Genomic DNA, 18,705 nt, shown 5'->3' with positions numbered 1-18,705 from the left:
TTCACGTCCGCGCTTTGACTTTAAGAACCGGGGTTGTTTCCAGTCTAACCATCCATTGTCGACTCATCCTCCTAAGAAGATGTGCTCCAAACTAGCTAAGCTCAACGAAGCCTACGTGAATTTGCATAGGGTCAGACACAGTCTGATACCGAAGCCAGAAGAAATAGAGAATGTGAGAATGTTAAAAGTCACTGAAGACCTGATAGAAGAGCTCTTCAGAGAAGAAATGAACAGGGAAAAAGAAGAATGGACAGAGAAGTACAGACTTCAGAGACAGCAGCAACAGCAGCAACAACAACAACAACAGCAGCAGCAACCTGAAGCTGACAGAGGCTTTGTCGATTGTCGTATCGACACCAAAGAGTTCTTCTTCTCTTTCCGAAGAAGCAGACCTATCGCCAGAAAGTCTATCCTCAGAGGACATCGCATTCTTAGAAACTAAAAAGAATGCCATAGCAAACAAAAAAAAACAGCCCTTTTCAGGGCTACCCCAATACTCTAGAAAAGAAATAACTATTAATTTGCCAATGTGTGTAGGTAGAGTAGTGTGAATATAAACACTAACTCTTTTATAAAAAATGTGAGGGTATGTGTTAGAGTGTTTGTAAGTGCTAACGTAAGTTGGTGTGGATAGTAGATTAATATGATGTTTGTTTGTTTTTTTTGGTGTTTGAGGTGTACATTTGGGGTTAGATTGGATTGCTTTGCTTATGTAAATAGTCTATTGAAGTGATTTATAAAAAATTTTAAAATAGTGATGGGTAGCATAAAAAAGTGAGTGAGTGTTTCTTTTAGGTCCGTGCGTTGTTTCTTTGGTCATGATCTAGATCAATTTTATGTTTTTAGGGGGATGTTTTCCATCACGTCCGCGCTTTCAGTATAAATTGAAACTCGCTCGGCAGTCTAGCTACCCTTGTTGATTGATCAACACCACCAGAAGAATGAACACCAGAATTGTGAAACTGTTAGAACTCCAGATGCACCTGGAATATGCCAGGCGCATACTAAATGAACTGGCCGCGGAGGCCATTGTCGAAAAAGCAAGAATGAAAGAGGAGGAAAAGGAGGAAAGAAGAAAAGAAGAGAGGAGAGAAGAAACAAAGAAGAGGAGGAGGAAAAGGAGAGAAGAAGAAATTTCAGCATCCCAGAAACCGAAAATTGGGATTCTGAAGCCACATATCCTGCCTCTGCACTCCCAAGAAGAAAGGTGAAAGGAGACTGGGGAAGAAGATGCGTGTGTGGCGCCAGGCCAGGAAGGTGCAACCATTAGATAGGTGCATCTGGAGTTAAAAAAAAACCAACAGCCCTTTTCAGGGCTACCCAATACTCTAGAAAAGAAATAACTATTAATTTGCCAATGTGTATAGGTAGAGGAGTGTGAATATAAACACTAACTCTTATTTAAAAAATGTGAGGGTATGTGTTTGTGTATTAGTGTTTGTAAGAGCTCAGGTATGTTTGTGTGAATAGTAGATTATGGGTTTATTTATTGTTTCTTAGCGTATGTGGAGAGTATAGTTTTGGTTTTATTATATGAAATGAGAAAGTAGGGGATGTTTTCCTTCACGTCTGCGCGTTGTTGGGTCATAATCTAGGTAAGATCAATTTTATGTTTTAGGGAGATGTTTTCCTTCACGTACGCGCTTTCACTATAAGAACCCACAGTATTCGTCGTTCAAACCATTCTACAAAGAAGATGGCTTCTAACCAAATTGACAAAATGCAAACATTGCAAGACGTTTTGGACAATTTAGGAATGATGGAGCAGATGTTAATAAGACTCGTTGAAGACCACTATTCCTATAGTCCCCATCGTGTAAAGATGGAAGTTAATAACTTAAGAAAGGTAAAGGACATGATAAGTGGTGTCATGAAAGAGATAAAGGAGGAGAAGGAGGATGAAGAGGAAAGGATAAGAATACGCAAATTGAACGAAAAATTGAAAAAGAAGAAGAAAATGAGAAGAGGAAGAAAGAAGAGGAGGAAGAGAAGAAGAAAGAAGAGGAGGAGAAAAAAAGAAAGAAAAGAAGAGAAAGAGTGTAGGAGATAAAATAAGAAGTTGGTGGAGAAAAAGAAGAAATTAGAAGCAGAAGAAGAAAACCCAAAGGCCCTTTTCAGGGCCAGCCATATTTCTCGAAAAGAGATAGCCTTTCAATTGCCTACCCCTTTTTTTTTAAAAAAAAAGAAAAAATCCCATATTCAATTCCCCTTGTCCCTAAACAACCCCAAACTCTATTCCCCATGTTAAATTCCCCTTGTACGTATATTGACCCACGATTTATTCCCATGTTATATTCCCCTTGTACGTATATCGACCCACGATTTTTCGCCATGTTAAATTTCCATTGTACGTATATCGACCCAGGGGTCTCTGTAATGCTAATTTCCATTGTACGTATAGTGACCCACTTCACTACTATGGTGTAAAAGCTAATGCCGATCTTTTGGATAAAACAATTATCAGTTTATAGATCTGAGAAGTCTGAAAAACTGTCAGATGTTTCATTATTAAGTCATGTACTTTAAACTGTATAAATAGTTCATTATTACGTCCTGTACATTGAACTGTAAAAATATGTCATTATTATTATATGCTCATTTTATTCTCCGCTAAAATTACATTGTCAGAATCGTTCAATATTTTACGATATTGCACACCTTCATATTGCATTCACGTGCATAAAAGAACTACTTGTAAACAAACAATGGACGCAGACCCCAGCACTTTTTATTTGCAAACAAATCATGTACACTCGTGTAGTAGGCGCCTTACATTTTGGTTGATTAAATTTGTTTCTGAGTGAAGTAAAGCAGATGTTTCGTGGACTGTCACATTCCAGCTGTTTTGGCACATTCCGCGTTAACTTTTTTGATAGTGTTTCGGATTTAGGTTAGCTATACAGTTGACGCCAGTAAGGGTCCTTACAAATAACATGCAAGTGACAAGGGATAAACTGTCTTCTTTAGCTGGTAATAAGAATGGCAAAAAATATACTTACAGTTTTGCATTCTGAATTTCCTCAAAATGTATTTTATTAGTTTTGCAAATCCGAATTACATGAGTTATGTCATAGATTCTCAATCTTGATTACACATTTCGAAATTGTACTGTAATTTTGAATGTAAGTGCAATTACATCCTCCTTAATGCACTCAAAATGAAATAAGCATTAAATTCCATAGCGTCGTTTTGATAATTGCGATTGAAAAATTTAATATTTTTCCCACATTACGATTTCAAACATTCAGTGACTGAAACAGAAACACATTTGCAGACATACAGCTACCTAAGGGTACCTATTTAAAACAGAAAACCATAAACAGGATAATAACTGGAAAAACTAAACTAGCAAGCAGTTTTGGAAGGTTTATAGGACCCAAACCAGCAACCATTAACTGCTTTAACTGCCACACCACCGAAGAACTACACCACGTATTCAATATATGCCCAAAATATCAACCCGCTCGGAAAATATTTATCAAAAACCAAAAAGAGATTGGATCACCATACACATACCCAGAGTTATTTGTGGACTCTAATAAAAATAAACAATCAGCATATAAAAATATAAATCAATTCATAGACTCAGCAGGACTTAGGAACAAAATATAATTACTATCCCCACAAAACCAAAAGACCCAGTAACTAGCTAAATAAATTTAGAAGCCACCACATAAAAACCCATAACATATCATTCAATTTTATAAAAGTATTAATAAATAATTCACTTACGAAGCACCTATAAAAAACTAAGGAAACCGCAAAATTGAATGTCCTAGATGTCCTTAACGAACCGAGTAATCAGCTAGGATTCCGGTCCTAGATGTCCTTAACGAACCGTGTAATCGGCTAGGACTCCGGTCTCTTGCTAAATAAAGTATAAATAACATTCAATCTCTAAAAACATTAATTAATAAATAACTTAAAGAGGTAATATCTAAAAACTTATAAATAACATAACGTAGGAAACACACCCTAAACACCTCGACTAGTAATACCATAATAACCTTGAAAATCTCTCTTCATACATGATATGTACTAAGAACCTCTATAAACAGCATAGAACATCCCCCCCTTTAGAACATTTTAAAGAAAAAAAAATCGAAAAAAATAAATAAAAAAATTGCAAGAAACACCAGGCAAATGGAACAAGAAACCAGCGATGTAAAGCAAGCAGGACCGTTCCCGAGCTCTCCTTCCCACTAATGACAGCCAACCATTCAACTGTAGGGACCTTTATGGACCCACAGATTGAGGCCAAACTATCAGGGTTCCTTGAATCCATAAAAGCCTGGGGGAGGTGGCACCATCCCCTTCCCCAGGAACAACTAGCAGGCTTCGGTGCAGTCAGAAAAAAGTGGCACATGCACAATTGTGCGCACGCCACTATAATTAAACTCAACAACAACATTTGCAGATGTAAACACGCTTCTCCCTCGCTTCTTCAATCCGATGTATTTCATGTGGAATTGTCACATATAAATCCTGTCCATAATCACGAAATTTCGTAGAATCGAAAAAATACTCCCAAGGTCGTGCAGTATTTACGTAAGAAAAACTCGTTCATATTTTCCCATACAAATGCAGTACCCTATAATTACATCTACTTTGAACTGTATAAATATTTTACTATTATTATTATATGCTCATTGTTTTCTCCGTTAACTTTACATTGTCAGTCTCGTGCAGTATTTTACGATATTAAACTCGTGTTCAATTCATATTGAACTCACGCAAATAAAGGAACTACTTTCTATTGCAAACAAACAATGGACGGAGAGCCAGCACTTTTGATTTATTGTTTTTGTCTGAGGATGAAGTAAACCAACTGAATAAACTAAAGCAGATATTTCGTGGACTGCTACATACGAGCTGCATTGTCACGTTCCGCGTTAACATTTTTGATAAAATGCTTCGGATTTAGGCTAGCTATAGACGCCAGACAGGATCATTACAAATAGCATCCAAGTGAGAAGGCATAAACTCTTTAGTTGGTAATAAGAGTGGCAAAAAAGAAATAAAATATAATTACAGATTTGCATCCTGAATTTCCTCAAAATCTACTTTCTTAATTCTGCAAATCCGAATTACATGAACTATGTCATGGGTTCTCAAGCATGATTACAAATTTCGAAATCGTACTGTAATTTCGACTATATTCCAAGTGCAATTACATCCTCCTTACTGAACTCAAAATGAAATAAACATTATATTCCATATCGCCTTTTAGATAATTGCAATTGAAAGTCTTCATATTTTCCCCACATTATGATTTCAAACATTCAATGACAGAAGAGAAACACACTTGCAGATGTCAACACCCCGTTGAAATTCGATGTACTTCATGTAGAATTGGCACATATAAATCCACTCCATAATCAAAAAATTTCGTAGAATCGACAACAAAACCAAAATCTATTCATTCCAGATCAAATGGAAAAGTTGTTGCAATGCGCATTCATTCACATTATGACTCCAAATTTCGATTTTAAGTAGACCAAAACGCCATTTTCTTTCGAAAATTATGTCTAGCGCGCGACTAAGTTCAAATTTATCTGGGCGGTGTTACGTGTGCATTAATAATGTTGTTGTCGTGTGATGATTAATCTGCGCTTGTGTATTTATTTTGGAATACGGCATAAATTCAGTTACTTTGTTTCTTGTTGTGTATTTGTTTATATAATTAAGCCTTAGGTAGAATAGGTAGAATAAGAAAATGAGCATATAATAAAAATGTTACTGCATTTGTATGGGAAAATATGAACTCGTTTTGTCGGATGGATATACTGCACGCATAAGGTCGTGCAGTATATTATCAGAAAAACCAGTTCATATTTTCCCATACAAATGCAGTAAATTATAATTAAGTCATGTACTTTGAACTGTACAAATATTTCATCATTACGTAATGTACTTTGAACTGCATACATATTTCATTATTATATCATTTACTTTGAGTTAAATATAGAGGATCTTGCATGAGTGCTGATTTTTATTTATTTGAATTTTCTTTGTTCTTTTGGTTCTGTTTTGTTTTAAATATATTTTACTGACATTTTATTACACACTAAGGGATTGGATTCAAGTTGTCAAACTCATCTAGGTCCTTTCCTAAAAATTAAATAATGATACAACGATGACCTTCATTTCATACATGTTCTAGTTAATAAAATGAACAAGGTCTAATATTTGGTATTTTAAAAGTCATGAAACATTTCAGAGGAAAGAGAATAAGATTGCATTTGTTACAGTCACTTTTGTCCATTTCGATTATTGTATAAATTTGTTGCATTCTATCAAGAATAATGGAAATAGTGACTGTGACAGCTATAAAATGTATGCAAGTATGGTTACCGTGCTAAAAGAGGGAAGTAAAGGTATGATGAGCAGTAGAGGAAAGTGGAGGATAATAAGCATATATATATATATATATATATATATATATATATATATATATATATATATATATATATATATATATATATATATATATATGCTTATTATCCCCCACTCTCTTCTACTGCTCATCATACCTTTAAATATATTATGAAATTATTCATGTTTTGGCTGGGCGTACTCTTTTCCCTAGGTTCTAATATACATTGGGATGGAATTATTCGTGCTTTGGTTGAGGATACTCCATTTCTTGGGTTCTTGTATAAATTGTGATGGAATTATTCTTGTTTTGGTTGGGCGTGCTCCATTCTCTACCATTTTATATACAGTAGGATGGAATTAATTTGGTTGGGCATAGTCAGTTCCTGGGTTTTTTTATACATTGGGATGAAAGTATTCACGCTTTGGCTGGGCATGCTCCATTCCCTAGGTTCTTATACAGTGTCGGATTGAATTATTCACGCTTTGGCTGGGCATCCTCCATTATCTCGGTTCTTTCATACAATGGGATGGAATTATTCTTGCTTTGATAGGGTATACTCCATTCTCTATGTTCATATATACAGTGCGATGAAATTAGTCATGCTTTGGTTGGGCAAACACTATTTGCTATGTTCTTAGTGGGATGGAATTATTTTTGGGTTGGACAGACCCCATTCCCTAAAATCATATATATATATATATATATATATATATATATATATATATATATATATATATATATATATATATATATATATATATATATATATATATATATATATATATATATATATATATATATATACACATACATACATACTCCATTCATATATATATATATATATATATATATATATATATATATATATATATATATATATATATATATATATATATATATATAAACCATTCATATGTTCTCACATACGGTGGGATGGAATTATGGAATTGTTCATGTTTTTCTTGGGCATACTCCATTCCCTAGATTCTTGTATACAGTGGGGTGGACTTAGGCATGCTTTGCTCGGGCATACTCCATTTCCTAGATTCTTATGTTATGTATATCTATTTTTTGTGTTAACTTCTGGTACCTGATTTTATATAACTTTTGTAATTTTTGTTCATGGCTGTAAATTGTACTTATGATCTTAATATTTTACCTGCTTGACAAGTTTCTGTTTTAGGAATATTACAGAACGAACACTTGCCTAAAATTTAGCCTTACGCACGTCTTGACAATTACTAATAAATGAATTATTAGAAGATGTGTTTACGAGATTTGGCCTTTTTTCACTGGCTGGTGGGGTTTGGACGGTTTTAGAATAATTTAGCAATTTTTTATTGGATAGATTAGGTCACGTGAATATGTGTTTTGAAATATTAATATGATTAGTATCAAATGTCACATGGGGGGGGGGGTATGTTTTGAACCATGGTCCTACTAAGGAGGTGCATATAAGGGGAGAACTGAGCAATCATGGTTCGTTGTATTCCTGTTTTGGAGTCATTCTTATTTCTTGTATTCCTGCTCTAACATCAAGTCTGCAGACGAGTTTATGTTGTACTTAGATGTTGTTTGAGAGAAAAACATTTGTTGGGGCTGTGCAGTGGAAATAGAAAGTGCTCGTGTTTTGGACTATATTACTATCCTGCGACCACTGTGAATTATTCAAAGGAGTTTTGACAAGGCCATTTTGACAACATCACAATTCTTGGCGGACCAGTAGATTTCCGATTCTGAAGATTATACGGAACTTTTGTTCTTTTGGATTTTAATATAACCCTTTCATGATTTTTTTTTTTTTTGGATTCACTTCATATTACGTTAAGTTGCTCTCACATTTTCATGTATAACTTTGATAATTTATTTGTAAAGTTTGACAAAACAATTTAGTTTTGCTTCTTTCCATTGCTTACTTTATGACCATAGAATCGTAACACATACAGAGTCGGATGGAATTATTCATGCTTTGGTTGTGCATTATCTATACCCTCATTTCTTGTATACAGTCGGATGGAATTATTTATGATGTGGTGAAGCATACTCCATTCCCTCAGTTCTTGTATTTAGCCGGATGGAATTATTCATGCTTTGGTTGTGCATACTCCATACCCTAAGTTCTTCTATACAGTCGGATGGAATTATTTATGATGTGGTGAAGCATACTCCATTCCCTCAATTCTTGTATTCAGTCGGATGGAATTATTCATGCTTTGGTTGTGCATACTCCATACCCTAAGTTCTTCTATACAGTCGGATGGAATTATTTATGATGTGGTGAAGCATACTCCATTCCCTCAGTTCTTGTATTTAGCCGGATGGAATTATTCATGCTTTGGTTGTGCATACTCCATACCCTAAGTTCTTCTATACAGTCGGATGGAATTATTTATGATGTGGTGAAGCATACTCCATTCCCTCAGTTCTTGTATTCAGTCGGATGGAATTATTCATGCTTTGGTTGTGCATACTCCATACCCTCAGTTCTTGTATACAGTCGGATGAAATTATTCATGTTTTGGCTGTGCATACTCCATATTCTCAGTTCTTGTATACAGTCGGGAGGAATTATTCATGGCTTGGTTGTGCATACTCCATATCCTCAGTTCTTGTATACAGTCGGGAGGAATTATTCATGGCTTGGTTGTGCATACTCCATACCCTCAGTTCTTGTATACAGTTGGATGAAATTATTCATGCTTTGGTTGTGCATACTCCATACCCTCAGTTGTTGTATACAGTCGGGAGGAATTATTCATGGCTTGGTTGTGCATACTCCATACCCTTAGTTTTTGTATACAGTCGGATGAAATTAATCATGCTTTGGTTGTGCATACTCCATACCCTCAGTTCTTGTATACAGTCGGGAGAAATTAATCATGCTTTGGTTGTGAATACTCCATAGCCTCAGTTCTTCTATACAGTCGGATGAAATTATTCATGCTTTGGTTGTGCATACTCCATACCCTCAGTTGTTGTATACAGTCGGATGGAATTAATCATGCTTTGGTTGTGCATACTCCATACCCTAAGTTCTTCTATACAGTCGGATGGAATTATTTATGATGTGGTGAAGCATACTCCATTCCCTCAGTTCTTGTATTCAGTCGGATGGAATTATTCATGCTTTGGTTGTGCATACTCCATACCCTAAGTTCTTCTATACAGTCGGATGGAATTATTTATGATGTGGTGAAGCATACTCCATTCCCTCAGTTCTTGTATTCAGTCGGATGGAATTATTCATGCTTTGGTTGTGCATACTCCATACCCTAAGTTCTTCTATACAGTCGGATGGAATTATTCATGTTTTGGCTGTGCATACTCCATATCCTCAGTTCTTGTATACAGTCGGGAGGAATTATTCATGGCTTGGTTGTGCATACTCCATATCCTCAGTTCTTGTATACAGTCGGGAGGAATTATTCATGGCTTGGTTGTGCATACTCCATACCCTCAGTTCTTGTATACAGTCGGATGGAATTAATCATGCTTTGGTTGTGAATACTCCATACCCTCAGTTCTTCTATACAGTCGGATGAAATTATTCATGCTTTGGTTGTGCATACTCCATACCCTTAGTTGTTGTATACAGTCGGGAGGAATTAATCATGCTTTGGTTGTGAATACTCCATATCCTCAGTTCTTCTATACAGTCGGGAGGAATTATTCATGGCTTGGTTGTGCATACTCCATACCCTCAGTTCTTGTATACAGTCGGATGGAATTAATCATGCTTTGGTTGTGAATACTCCATACCCTCATTTCTTGTATACAGTCGGATGGAATTATTCATGCTTTGGTTGTGCATACTCCATACCCTCAGTTTTTGTATACAGTCGGATGAAATTAATCATGCTTTGGTTGTGCATACTCCATACCCTCAGTTTTTGTATACAGTCGGATGAAATTAATCATGCTTTGGTTGTGAATACTCCATACCCTCAGTTCTTGTATACAGTCGGATGAAATTATTCATGTTTTGGCTGTGCATACTCCATATCCTCAGTTCTTGTATACAGTCGGGAGGAATTATTCATGCTTTGGTTGTGCATACTCCATACCCTCATTTCTTGTATACAGTCGGATGGAATTATTCATGCTTTGGTTGTGCATACTCCATACCCTCAGTTTTTGTATACAGTCGGATGGAATTAATCATGCTTTGGTTGTGCATACTCCATACCCTCAGTTCTTGTATACAGTCGGATGGAATTATCCATGCTTTGGTTGTGCATACTCCATACCCTCATTTCTTGTATACAGTCGGATGGAATTATCCATGCTTTGGTTGTGCATACTCTATATCCTCATTTCTTGTATACAGTCGGATGGAATTATTCATGCTTTGGTTGTGCATACTCCATACCCTCAGTTTTTGTATACAGTCGGATGGAATTAATCATGCTTTGGTTGTGCATACTCCATACCCTCAGTTCTTGTATACAGTCGGATGGAATTATTAGTTATGTGGTTACGCATTCTCCATACCCTTAGTTCTTGTATACAGTGGGATGAAACTTTTCTTTCTTTCGTTGAGCATGCAGGATTAATGCAGATATTTTCACCTATTACCACTCTCGGGTATTTGGCACAAGCGCGGTTCCAACCTCAAATTCCAAACGAGAGAGAGACAGAGAGAGGCGGGGGGGGGGGGGGGTTCCAGTTTGGTATTACATATTTCTTATCTACAGCTACTAAACTGCAATCCTGACAAATCTCGTTTGCTTTTATGTTAGCAGGATTCAATAAACAAAATGAATCAATCACCTCGTTAATGCATTAATAACGATACAATAATAACGACAATGTCCAAATAAAGATAACATTATCCTGACATTTTGAATAGTCGTCAGTTTTTCAGAAATCACCGAACAAAGAAATTACCACTCATTTACTTACCAAATTAGCATGATTTATCTGTAGACTGCCTCTGAACGGCCATATTATATTGATAACTTGGGCATCCCCAGTCCGAACAGCGATCATAAAAGCGTTGTTACCTTCCTGCAATCAATCAATCAATCAATCGATCAATCAGCCAATCCATGAATTAACATACATTCAAATAAATGAACGACTGAAATTATAAATAAATAAATTTACAATGTACAAGAACAAAGGCTGATAGTAACAAACAGGCTGATATGGTACAGTAGGTTTACAGTTTGGACCCTGTGATGACTTTTAAGGAAAGAAAATGCTGTTTACGGTGTCAGAGCCATCTCTCCTCTGTCTGCGTGCGTTGTTTGAGTCTCAGACTCGGACGATGTGGGCATGTGAGAAAGCTAGCGGGGCCAAACTTTGTAAACTACTGCAACGTATCAGTAAATAAAACATGGCAAGGAAAGGACGCAGATACTACATTTAAAAACAAATTAGGACAATAGTTACACTGCTATACTTATACATTATTCCATATATACTAATTAATAAGTATGTCAACACAAACATTTTTTAATGTAACTATCGAAATTGAATTCTCAACAATTTAAAGCTACGGTATCAAATACATGTTACATGTGACAAGCAGTGATTTATTTTAAAGCTACGGCATAAAATACAAATTACAAATGACAAGAGGTGAGTTATTTTAAAGCTATGGCATAAAATACACATTACATATGACAATGCATCTGACAAGCAGTGAGTTATTTCAAAGCTACGGCATAAAATACACATTACATCTGACAAGCAGTGAGTTATTTTAAAGCCACGGCATAAAATACGCTGTACAAATGACAAGCAGTGAGTTATTTTAAAGCCACGGCATAAAATACACATTGCATATGACAAGCAGTAAGTTATTTTAAAGCCACGGCATAAAATACGCTGTACAGATGACAAGCAGTGAGATATTTTAAAGCTACGGCATCAAATACACATTGCATATGACAAGCAGTAAGTTATTTTAAAGCCACGGCATAAAATACGCTGTACAGATGACAAGCAGTGAGATATTTTAAAGCTACGGCATCAAATACACATTGCATCTGACAAGCAGTAAGTTATTTTAAAGCCACGGCATAAAATACACTGTACAGATGACAAGCAGTGAGTTATTTTAAAGCCACTGCATAAAATACACATTGCATCTGACAAGCAGGGAGTTATTTTAAAGCTACGGCATAAAATACACATTATACATGACAAGCAGTGCGTTATTGGAAACAGACGCAAAGTACTTTAAAGGTTTAGGATCAAAGGATATGTAGCTGTGAATCATTAATATGTAGAATATTAGACTTAACGGAGTTCAGGAAACCAGTAATACAGTTTTAGTACAAATCGTACCGGATTGTGTCATGAAATTGTCAAACTGAAAATATTTTTATATGTCAAACTGACTGACAAATATGGTATTAACTGACGGATAGAAAATGTAGGGTCCAAAACATGGCAATGACGGATAGACAGAAAATGTATTTACCCCGAGCCCTCATTTACATGACTTCGCATCAACATAAATACTTAAAAATTGTAAAACAAATAGATTTCACAAATGATGGTTGACATGTATACAAACAAATAGTTAATGAGGGACAGACAGACGAATAAAGACGAACATACGTGGGATCAATATTAAACAAAAAAAATGATTGTTAAAAAGTAACAAACAAGCGATAAGTAATGTGTGTGTGTGTGTGTGTGTGTGTGAGAGAGAGAGAGAGAGAGAGAGAGAGAGTGTGTATAATTATGACTGGATTTTTAGACATGGCACTGAAAAGTTCAGGGGCCCCGAGTGGCCGAGTGGTCTAAAGCGAGCTCCGTTACGGATCACTGCCATCTCACCTCTGTCTGCGTGGGTTCGAGTCTCGGATTCGGTTAATCTGGGTATGTGAGAAAGCTTGCCAGTAGCTTCTCGTGGGTCGGTTGTTCTTTCCGGTGTTTTCCCGGGTTCTTCCTCCACCATTAATACTGGTCGCCATGTATAGCCTATCGTGTGCTGAAAAATGGCGTTAAACCATACAACAACAACAACAACAACTGAAAAGTTCTCCTTGTATGATTGTTGAAAAGAAAATACGGAAACAAAATCGATTGAATTCATAGCAATGAGTATAGCTATGGTTCCTCATTGAGAGTTTGTGTATTTATGTATGACGCTGTGTGTCTTTATGTATGACGCTGTGTGTATTTATGTATGACGCTGTGTGTCTTTATGTGGAAGTAACATGTTTCAGAAGTTTATTTTTTGCACTGAAATCTAATCATCAAGAACGGAGTAAGTGCGTTTCCTTGTGACAAGTAAATATGTGCGCGTCCCTTTGTCAATTTACGTTTGTCGCTTTTCATTGTGATGACGTCAGCTGATACGCAAGGCATGAACCGACGTCATATTGAGACAATTACGAAGGCCATCTTAAATGACGGGTCGAACACTAGATTAAACCCTGAGGATGGCACTCTCTCAGCCATAGACCTAACCATCACTACCCCAAAATTGGCTCAAATCACAAATTGGTGGGTGGATCAGGAAGATACGTTAGGAAGTGACCATTTTCCCATCACAATTAATATTCAAACAAAAACTCAACACATTCCTAACGAAACCCCACCTAAATGGAGGTACCAACAGGCAGACTGGGACCAATTCCAATTATTACTAGCTAGAGTAAATCCAGATAACTTAGAAAGCCCAAGTATTGACATGTATTATGATAACATAACAGACACAATTATAGAAGCAGCTAACCGATGCATACCAAACACATCTAATATTCAAAATAAAAACCCTGTACCATGGTGGACTAAACAGTGCACTATAGCACATAAAGACAAAAAAGGGCCTTAAATAAATATAAACGCACCAAAAATTCTATCTACTTCCAGCAATATAAAGATAAAGAAAAAGCACTAAAACAAACTATAAAAACTGCTAAAATTAATCTATGGCAAACCTTTTGCTCTAAACTGAGTCTAAAATCAAACTCAAAACAAATATGGGACAAGATAAAAGCCATAAAAGGGAAAGCAACTATCTCAGCCCCAAAAATTAAAAATGCCATAACAAATAAAGATAAGGCAGACCTCCTAGCGAAGCATTTTTCGAACATGAATAGCAACAATAATCATACCAAAAACTTTCAAGAACACAAAAAACTAATGGAGGGAACCCAACCTCAAATGTTTCAAGACCAAGGAACAAAAGAATCTCACCTAAATAGCGACATCACAGTACATGAATGGAAGATAGCCCTACGATCCAAAAACGAAACATCCCCTGGTAAGGATCAGTTAGGTTACATTATCTACAAAATACTACCTATCAATATAACAATAGCCATAATCAAACTCTTTAATAGGATATGGGATAAAGGCCAACTACCCACCAAATGGAAACAGGCCATAGTAATACCAATCCCCAAGCTAGGTAAAGATCCCAACAACATAAATTCGTACCGACCCATCTCCCTTACAAACAATATTTGCAAAATAATGGAGACAATAATCGCAAATAGGTTAAAACACCACCTAGAAACCAATAACCTACTCTCCATAAATCAATGTGGCTTTCGGAACAAACGGTCCACAACTGACCAACTTCTCAGATTGGAAACAGACATCAAACTCGCTTTTAACGCGCATAGGAAAACCGATCGTAACCTCATAGCGGTTTTTTTTAGACCTAGAAAAAGCGTTCGACCTAGTATAGACCAATGGACTAATGGCCAAAATTAAACCAATTTGGAATAACTGGACGCTTGTTCAACTGGATTGGCGATTTCCTCACAGCCGGAAAATTACCACAAGAATAGGCAACACCCATTCGGAAGAATTTTCACTTGAAAATGGAACACCGCAAGGCAGTGTAATAAGTCCGTTACTATTTAACCTAATGGTAAACGACCTTGACCTCAATGTTGCCTCCACAAAAATAAACTTGTCACAATTTGCAGATGATAGTGGCATATGGAGGAATGGAAATCCTGCCAATAACACAGTAGTTAAAGAAATCCAGCAGAGCCTAGACAACATAGGGAGATGGGCGGACAAATGGGGTTTCAAAATATCTCATGAAAAAAACTGTGGCAATCATATTCACCCCCAAACGAAATAACAACCTAGTCTATCCAAACTTCTATATACAAAATCAATTAATCAAATACGTAACAGTAGTAAAATTCCTAGGAATGTTCTTTGACAACCACCTCACACGGAAACAGCACATTGAACAACTCACCCAGAATTGTAGCAAAGATTTCAATTTACTCAGGAACATCACAGGGACTGACTGGGGATCCAACCAGGAAACCCTCCTCGCGATATATAAAAGCCTAATTAGATCAAAACTGGATTACGGTTGCCAAGCATATAACTCGGCTAAGCAGCCTGTACTAAAAAAACTTGACACTATCCAGAGAAAAGCCTTGCTATTATGCACAGGAACACTCCCCTCAACATCATTAGAAGAACTACAAACACTAACAGGAGAACTACCCTTAAAATTACGTAGGCAAGAACTGCTCCTCCGATACTCCATTCGATTAGATACCCACCCAGACAACCATCCCACCAAAATAGCTATAAATAAGTGTAAAGTTGTCTTCAAACCCAAAATCATACCTATCACACCAAGTGGCAAAGTAATCCTTGAACTAAGAGAAAAGATACCTCTACTAAAAAAAACAGGTAGCAAACAATACAGACCAGAACAAATCACCATGGTTACAAAAACCAACAAGGATTAACATTGAAGCTACCAAATTAGGCAATAAAGAAGGACAAGAAAACTTACTAAAACCTGTACTGGTAAACGAAATCAACCAAAAATACCCGGACTATGTTAAAATATATACCGATGGATCAAAAACAAACAACCCACCAAGAACAGCAGCAGCAATAGTCATCCCTGAATTCAATATACAAACGGGATCCAGATTACCTGACTATTGCTCCATTTACACCACTGAATTCTGGGCTATACTTGAATCACTACAATGGATCAAAGACAACCAAATACCTAAAGCAGTCATTATAAGCGATTCCCTAAGCGTTATCAAATCGATCCAAAATCGCAATACACACTCTAGGGAACAATTCCTCGACAGAGCATGCCAATTAATCGACGACATCACCACAGCACATCAGTTAGTCGAGCTCATGTGGATACCGTCGCACATTGGAATCTCTGGCAACGAAACAGCAGACAAAGTTGCAAAAACCAAACTAGGAGATCAAAACTCTATCAAGCTTAACTATAGCTCTACAGAAGCAATAAGCTTCGCACAAACATATATAGCAAACAAAACGTAGATAGGAACATACAGCTACCTAAGGGTACCTATTTAGAACAGAAAACCATAAAAAGGATAATAACTGGAAAAACTAAACTAGCAAGCAGTTTTGGAAGGTTTATAGGACCCAAACCAGCAACCATTAACTGCTTTAACTGCCACACCACCGAAGATCTACACCACGTATTCAATATATGCCCAAAATATCAACCCTCTCGGAAAATATTTATCAAAAACCAAAAAGAGATTGGATCACCACACACATACCCAGAGTTACTTATGGACTCTAATAAAAATAAACAATCAGCATATAAAAATATAAATCAATTCATAGACTCAGCAGGACTTAGGAACAAAATATAATTACTATCCCCACAAAACCAAAAGACCCAGTAACTAGCTAAATAAATTTAGAAGCCACCACATAAAAAACCATAACATATCATTCAATTTTATAAAAGTATTAATAAATAATTCACTTACGAAGCACCTATAAAAAACTAAGGAAACCGCAAAATTGAATGTCCTAGATGTCCTTAACGAACCGAGTAATCGGCTAGGATTCCTGTCCCAGATGTCCTTAACGAACCGTGTAATCGGCTAGGACTCCGGTCTCTTGCTAAATAAAGTATAAATAACATTCAATCTCTAAAAACATTAATTAATAAATAACTTAAAGAGGTAATATCTAAAAACTTATAAATAACATAACGTAGGAAACACACCCTAAACACCTCGACTAGTAATACCATAATAACCTTGAAAATCTCTCTTCATACATGATATCTACTAAGAACCTCTATAAACAGCATAGAACATCCCCCTCCTTTTAGAAGATTTTGAAGAAGAAAAAAAAATTTAAAAAAAATAAAAAATCTCGAAAAAAAAAAAAAACACCAGGCAAATGCAACAAGAAACCAGCGATGTAAAGCAAGCAGGACCGTTCCCGAGCTCTCGTTCCCACTAATGACAGCCAACCATTCAACTGTAGGAACCTTTATGGACCCACAGATTGAGGCCAAACTATCAGGGTTCCTTGAATCCATAAAGACTGGGGGAGGTGACACCATCCCCTTCCCCAGGAACAACTAGCAGGCTGCGGTGCAGTCAGAAAAAAGTGGCACATGCACAATTGTGCGAACGCTACTATAATTAAACTCAACAACAACAAGAAGGCCAGACCATAAGTTTAAAATTGTTACATAGAAATCGTCAGAGAAGAAAACAAAACAAAATCTAGCAAGAGAAATTCCAAATCTCATGACAAATCTTTCTCCTGACCTTATTCCTAACATTGACCTTTCATTAAAATATCTATATTTGCATAAAATTACCATTTTACCTGTTTTGAATGAAAATTTTCAAAGTGGAATTGGATAAAGGTTGTTCGACTGACTCACCAAATACCATTATCCTTTTCAAGATATACGGATTATCTTTGGACAAATTATACTCGCACATCTTCCCCCGTCAACAGAAGAAGAAGAAGTGGAGGAGGAGGAAGAGGTGTGGTATGAACACAAAAATAAAGCATATATATTAAACCATCAAATATATAACATCCTTCAACACTAGCCTTGGACTCTTCAATCTGGCAGAAAAAGTAATTCCACAGCTAACGGCCCATTAAGGGGGGGGGGGCAGCTGTAACAAATGAAGATAAAACATTAAATATATATTGAAGTCACTGAAATTAATCTAAAATCCGAAGCTTAAAAAACTAAACTAGTTCGAACATATTATTTTTCTTACTTACATTGTTATTGATAGTGCAATCTGCACCGTTCTTGAGAAGGAATTCCACAACGTTTTTGTGTTTATTTTGGGCGGCCAACATTAGTGGTGTGCTACCATCGCACGTGCAGCCCATGTTCAAGTCTGTGCCCTTTTCTATAAAAAGTTTAATTTCCTCTAGGTTGCCTATGGCGGCCAGGACAGATAACGGAGTCATCCCAAGCTGTGAATGAAAGATATTTCAATGAAAAGTAAGTGATTGCAACACGTCTTTCTTGGTTTGTTTTCGTTTAAACGAAATTGATAGCTGCAGGTCTCTTCAGCTAAAATAATGCTTTCCCCACAATGAACGTA

At 36.4% G+C, this 18,705-nt stretch overlaps 1 protein-coding gene across 2 annotated transcripts in view; it reads right to left on the bottom strand.

Annotated features, from left to right (window-relative positions):
• Nucleotides 1-18,705, bottom strand: part of LOC149783016 (uncharacterized) — a 68,675-nt gene that overhangs the window by 46,533 nt on the left and 3,437 nt on the right. For both annotated transcript variants that reach the window (XR_016414486.1, XM_089934595.1), the window contains exons 3-4: nucleotides 18,374-18,574; nucleotides 11,282-11,386 (exon numbers count right to left, since the gene is read on the bottom strand). Coding sequence is in view for 1 of the 2 variants with exons in the window: in XM_089934595.1 (XP_089790721.1) it covers nucleotides 11,282-11,386; nucleotides 18,374-18,574 (306 nt within the window). In the remaining variant the exon portion in view is untranslated. The remainder of the gene's footprint in view (nucleotides 1-11,281; nucleotides 11,387-18,373; nucleotides 18,575-18,705) is intronic.

The sequence above is a fragment of the Sinohyriopsis cumingii genome, chromosome 15, assembly GCF_028554795.1.
Source record: "Sinohyriopsis cumingii isolate HCF-2022 chromosome 15, ASM2855479v2, whole genome shotgun sequence".
Taxonomy (NCBI): Eukaryota; Metazoa; Mollusca; class Bivalvia; order Unionida; family Unionidae; genus Sinohyriopsis; species Sinohyriopsis cumingii.
The sequence above is the reverse complement of the archived record's forward strand: the minus strand, read 5'-3'. Positions and strand labels throughout refer to the sequence as shown.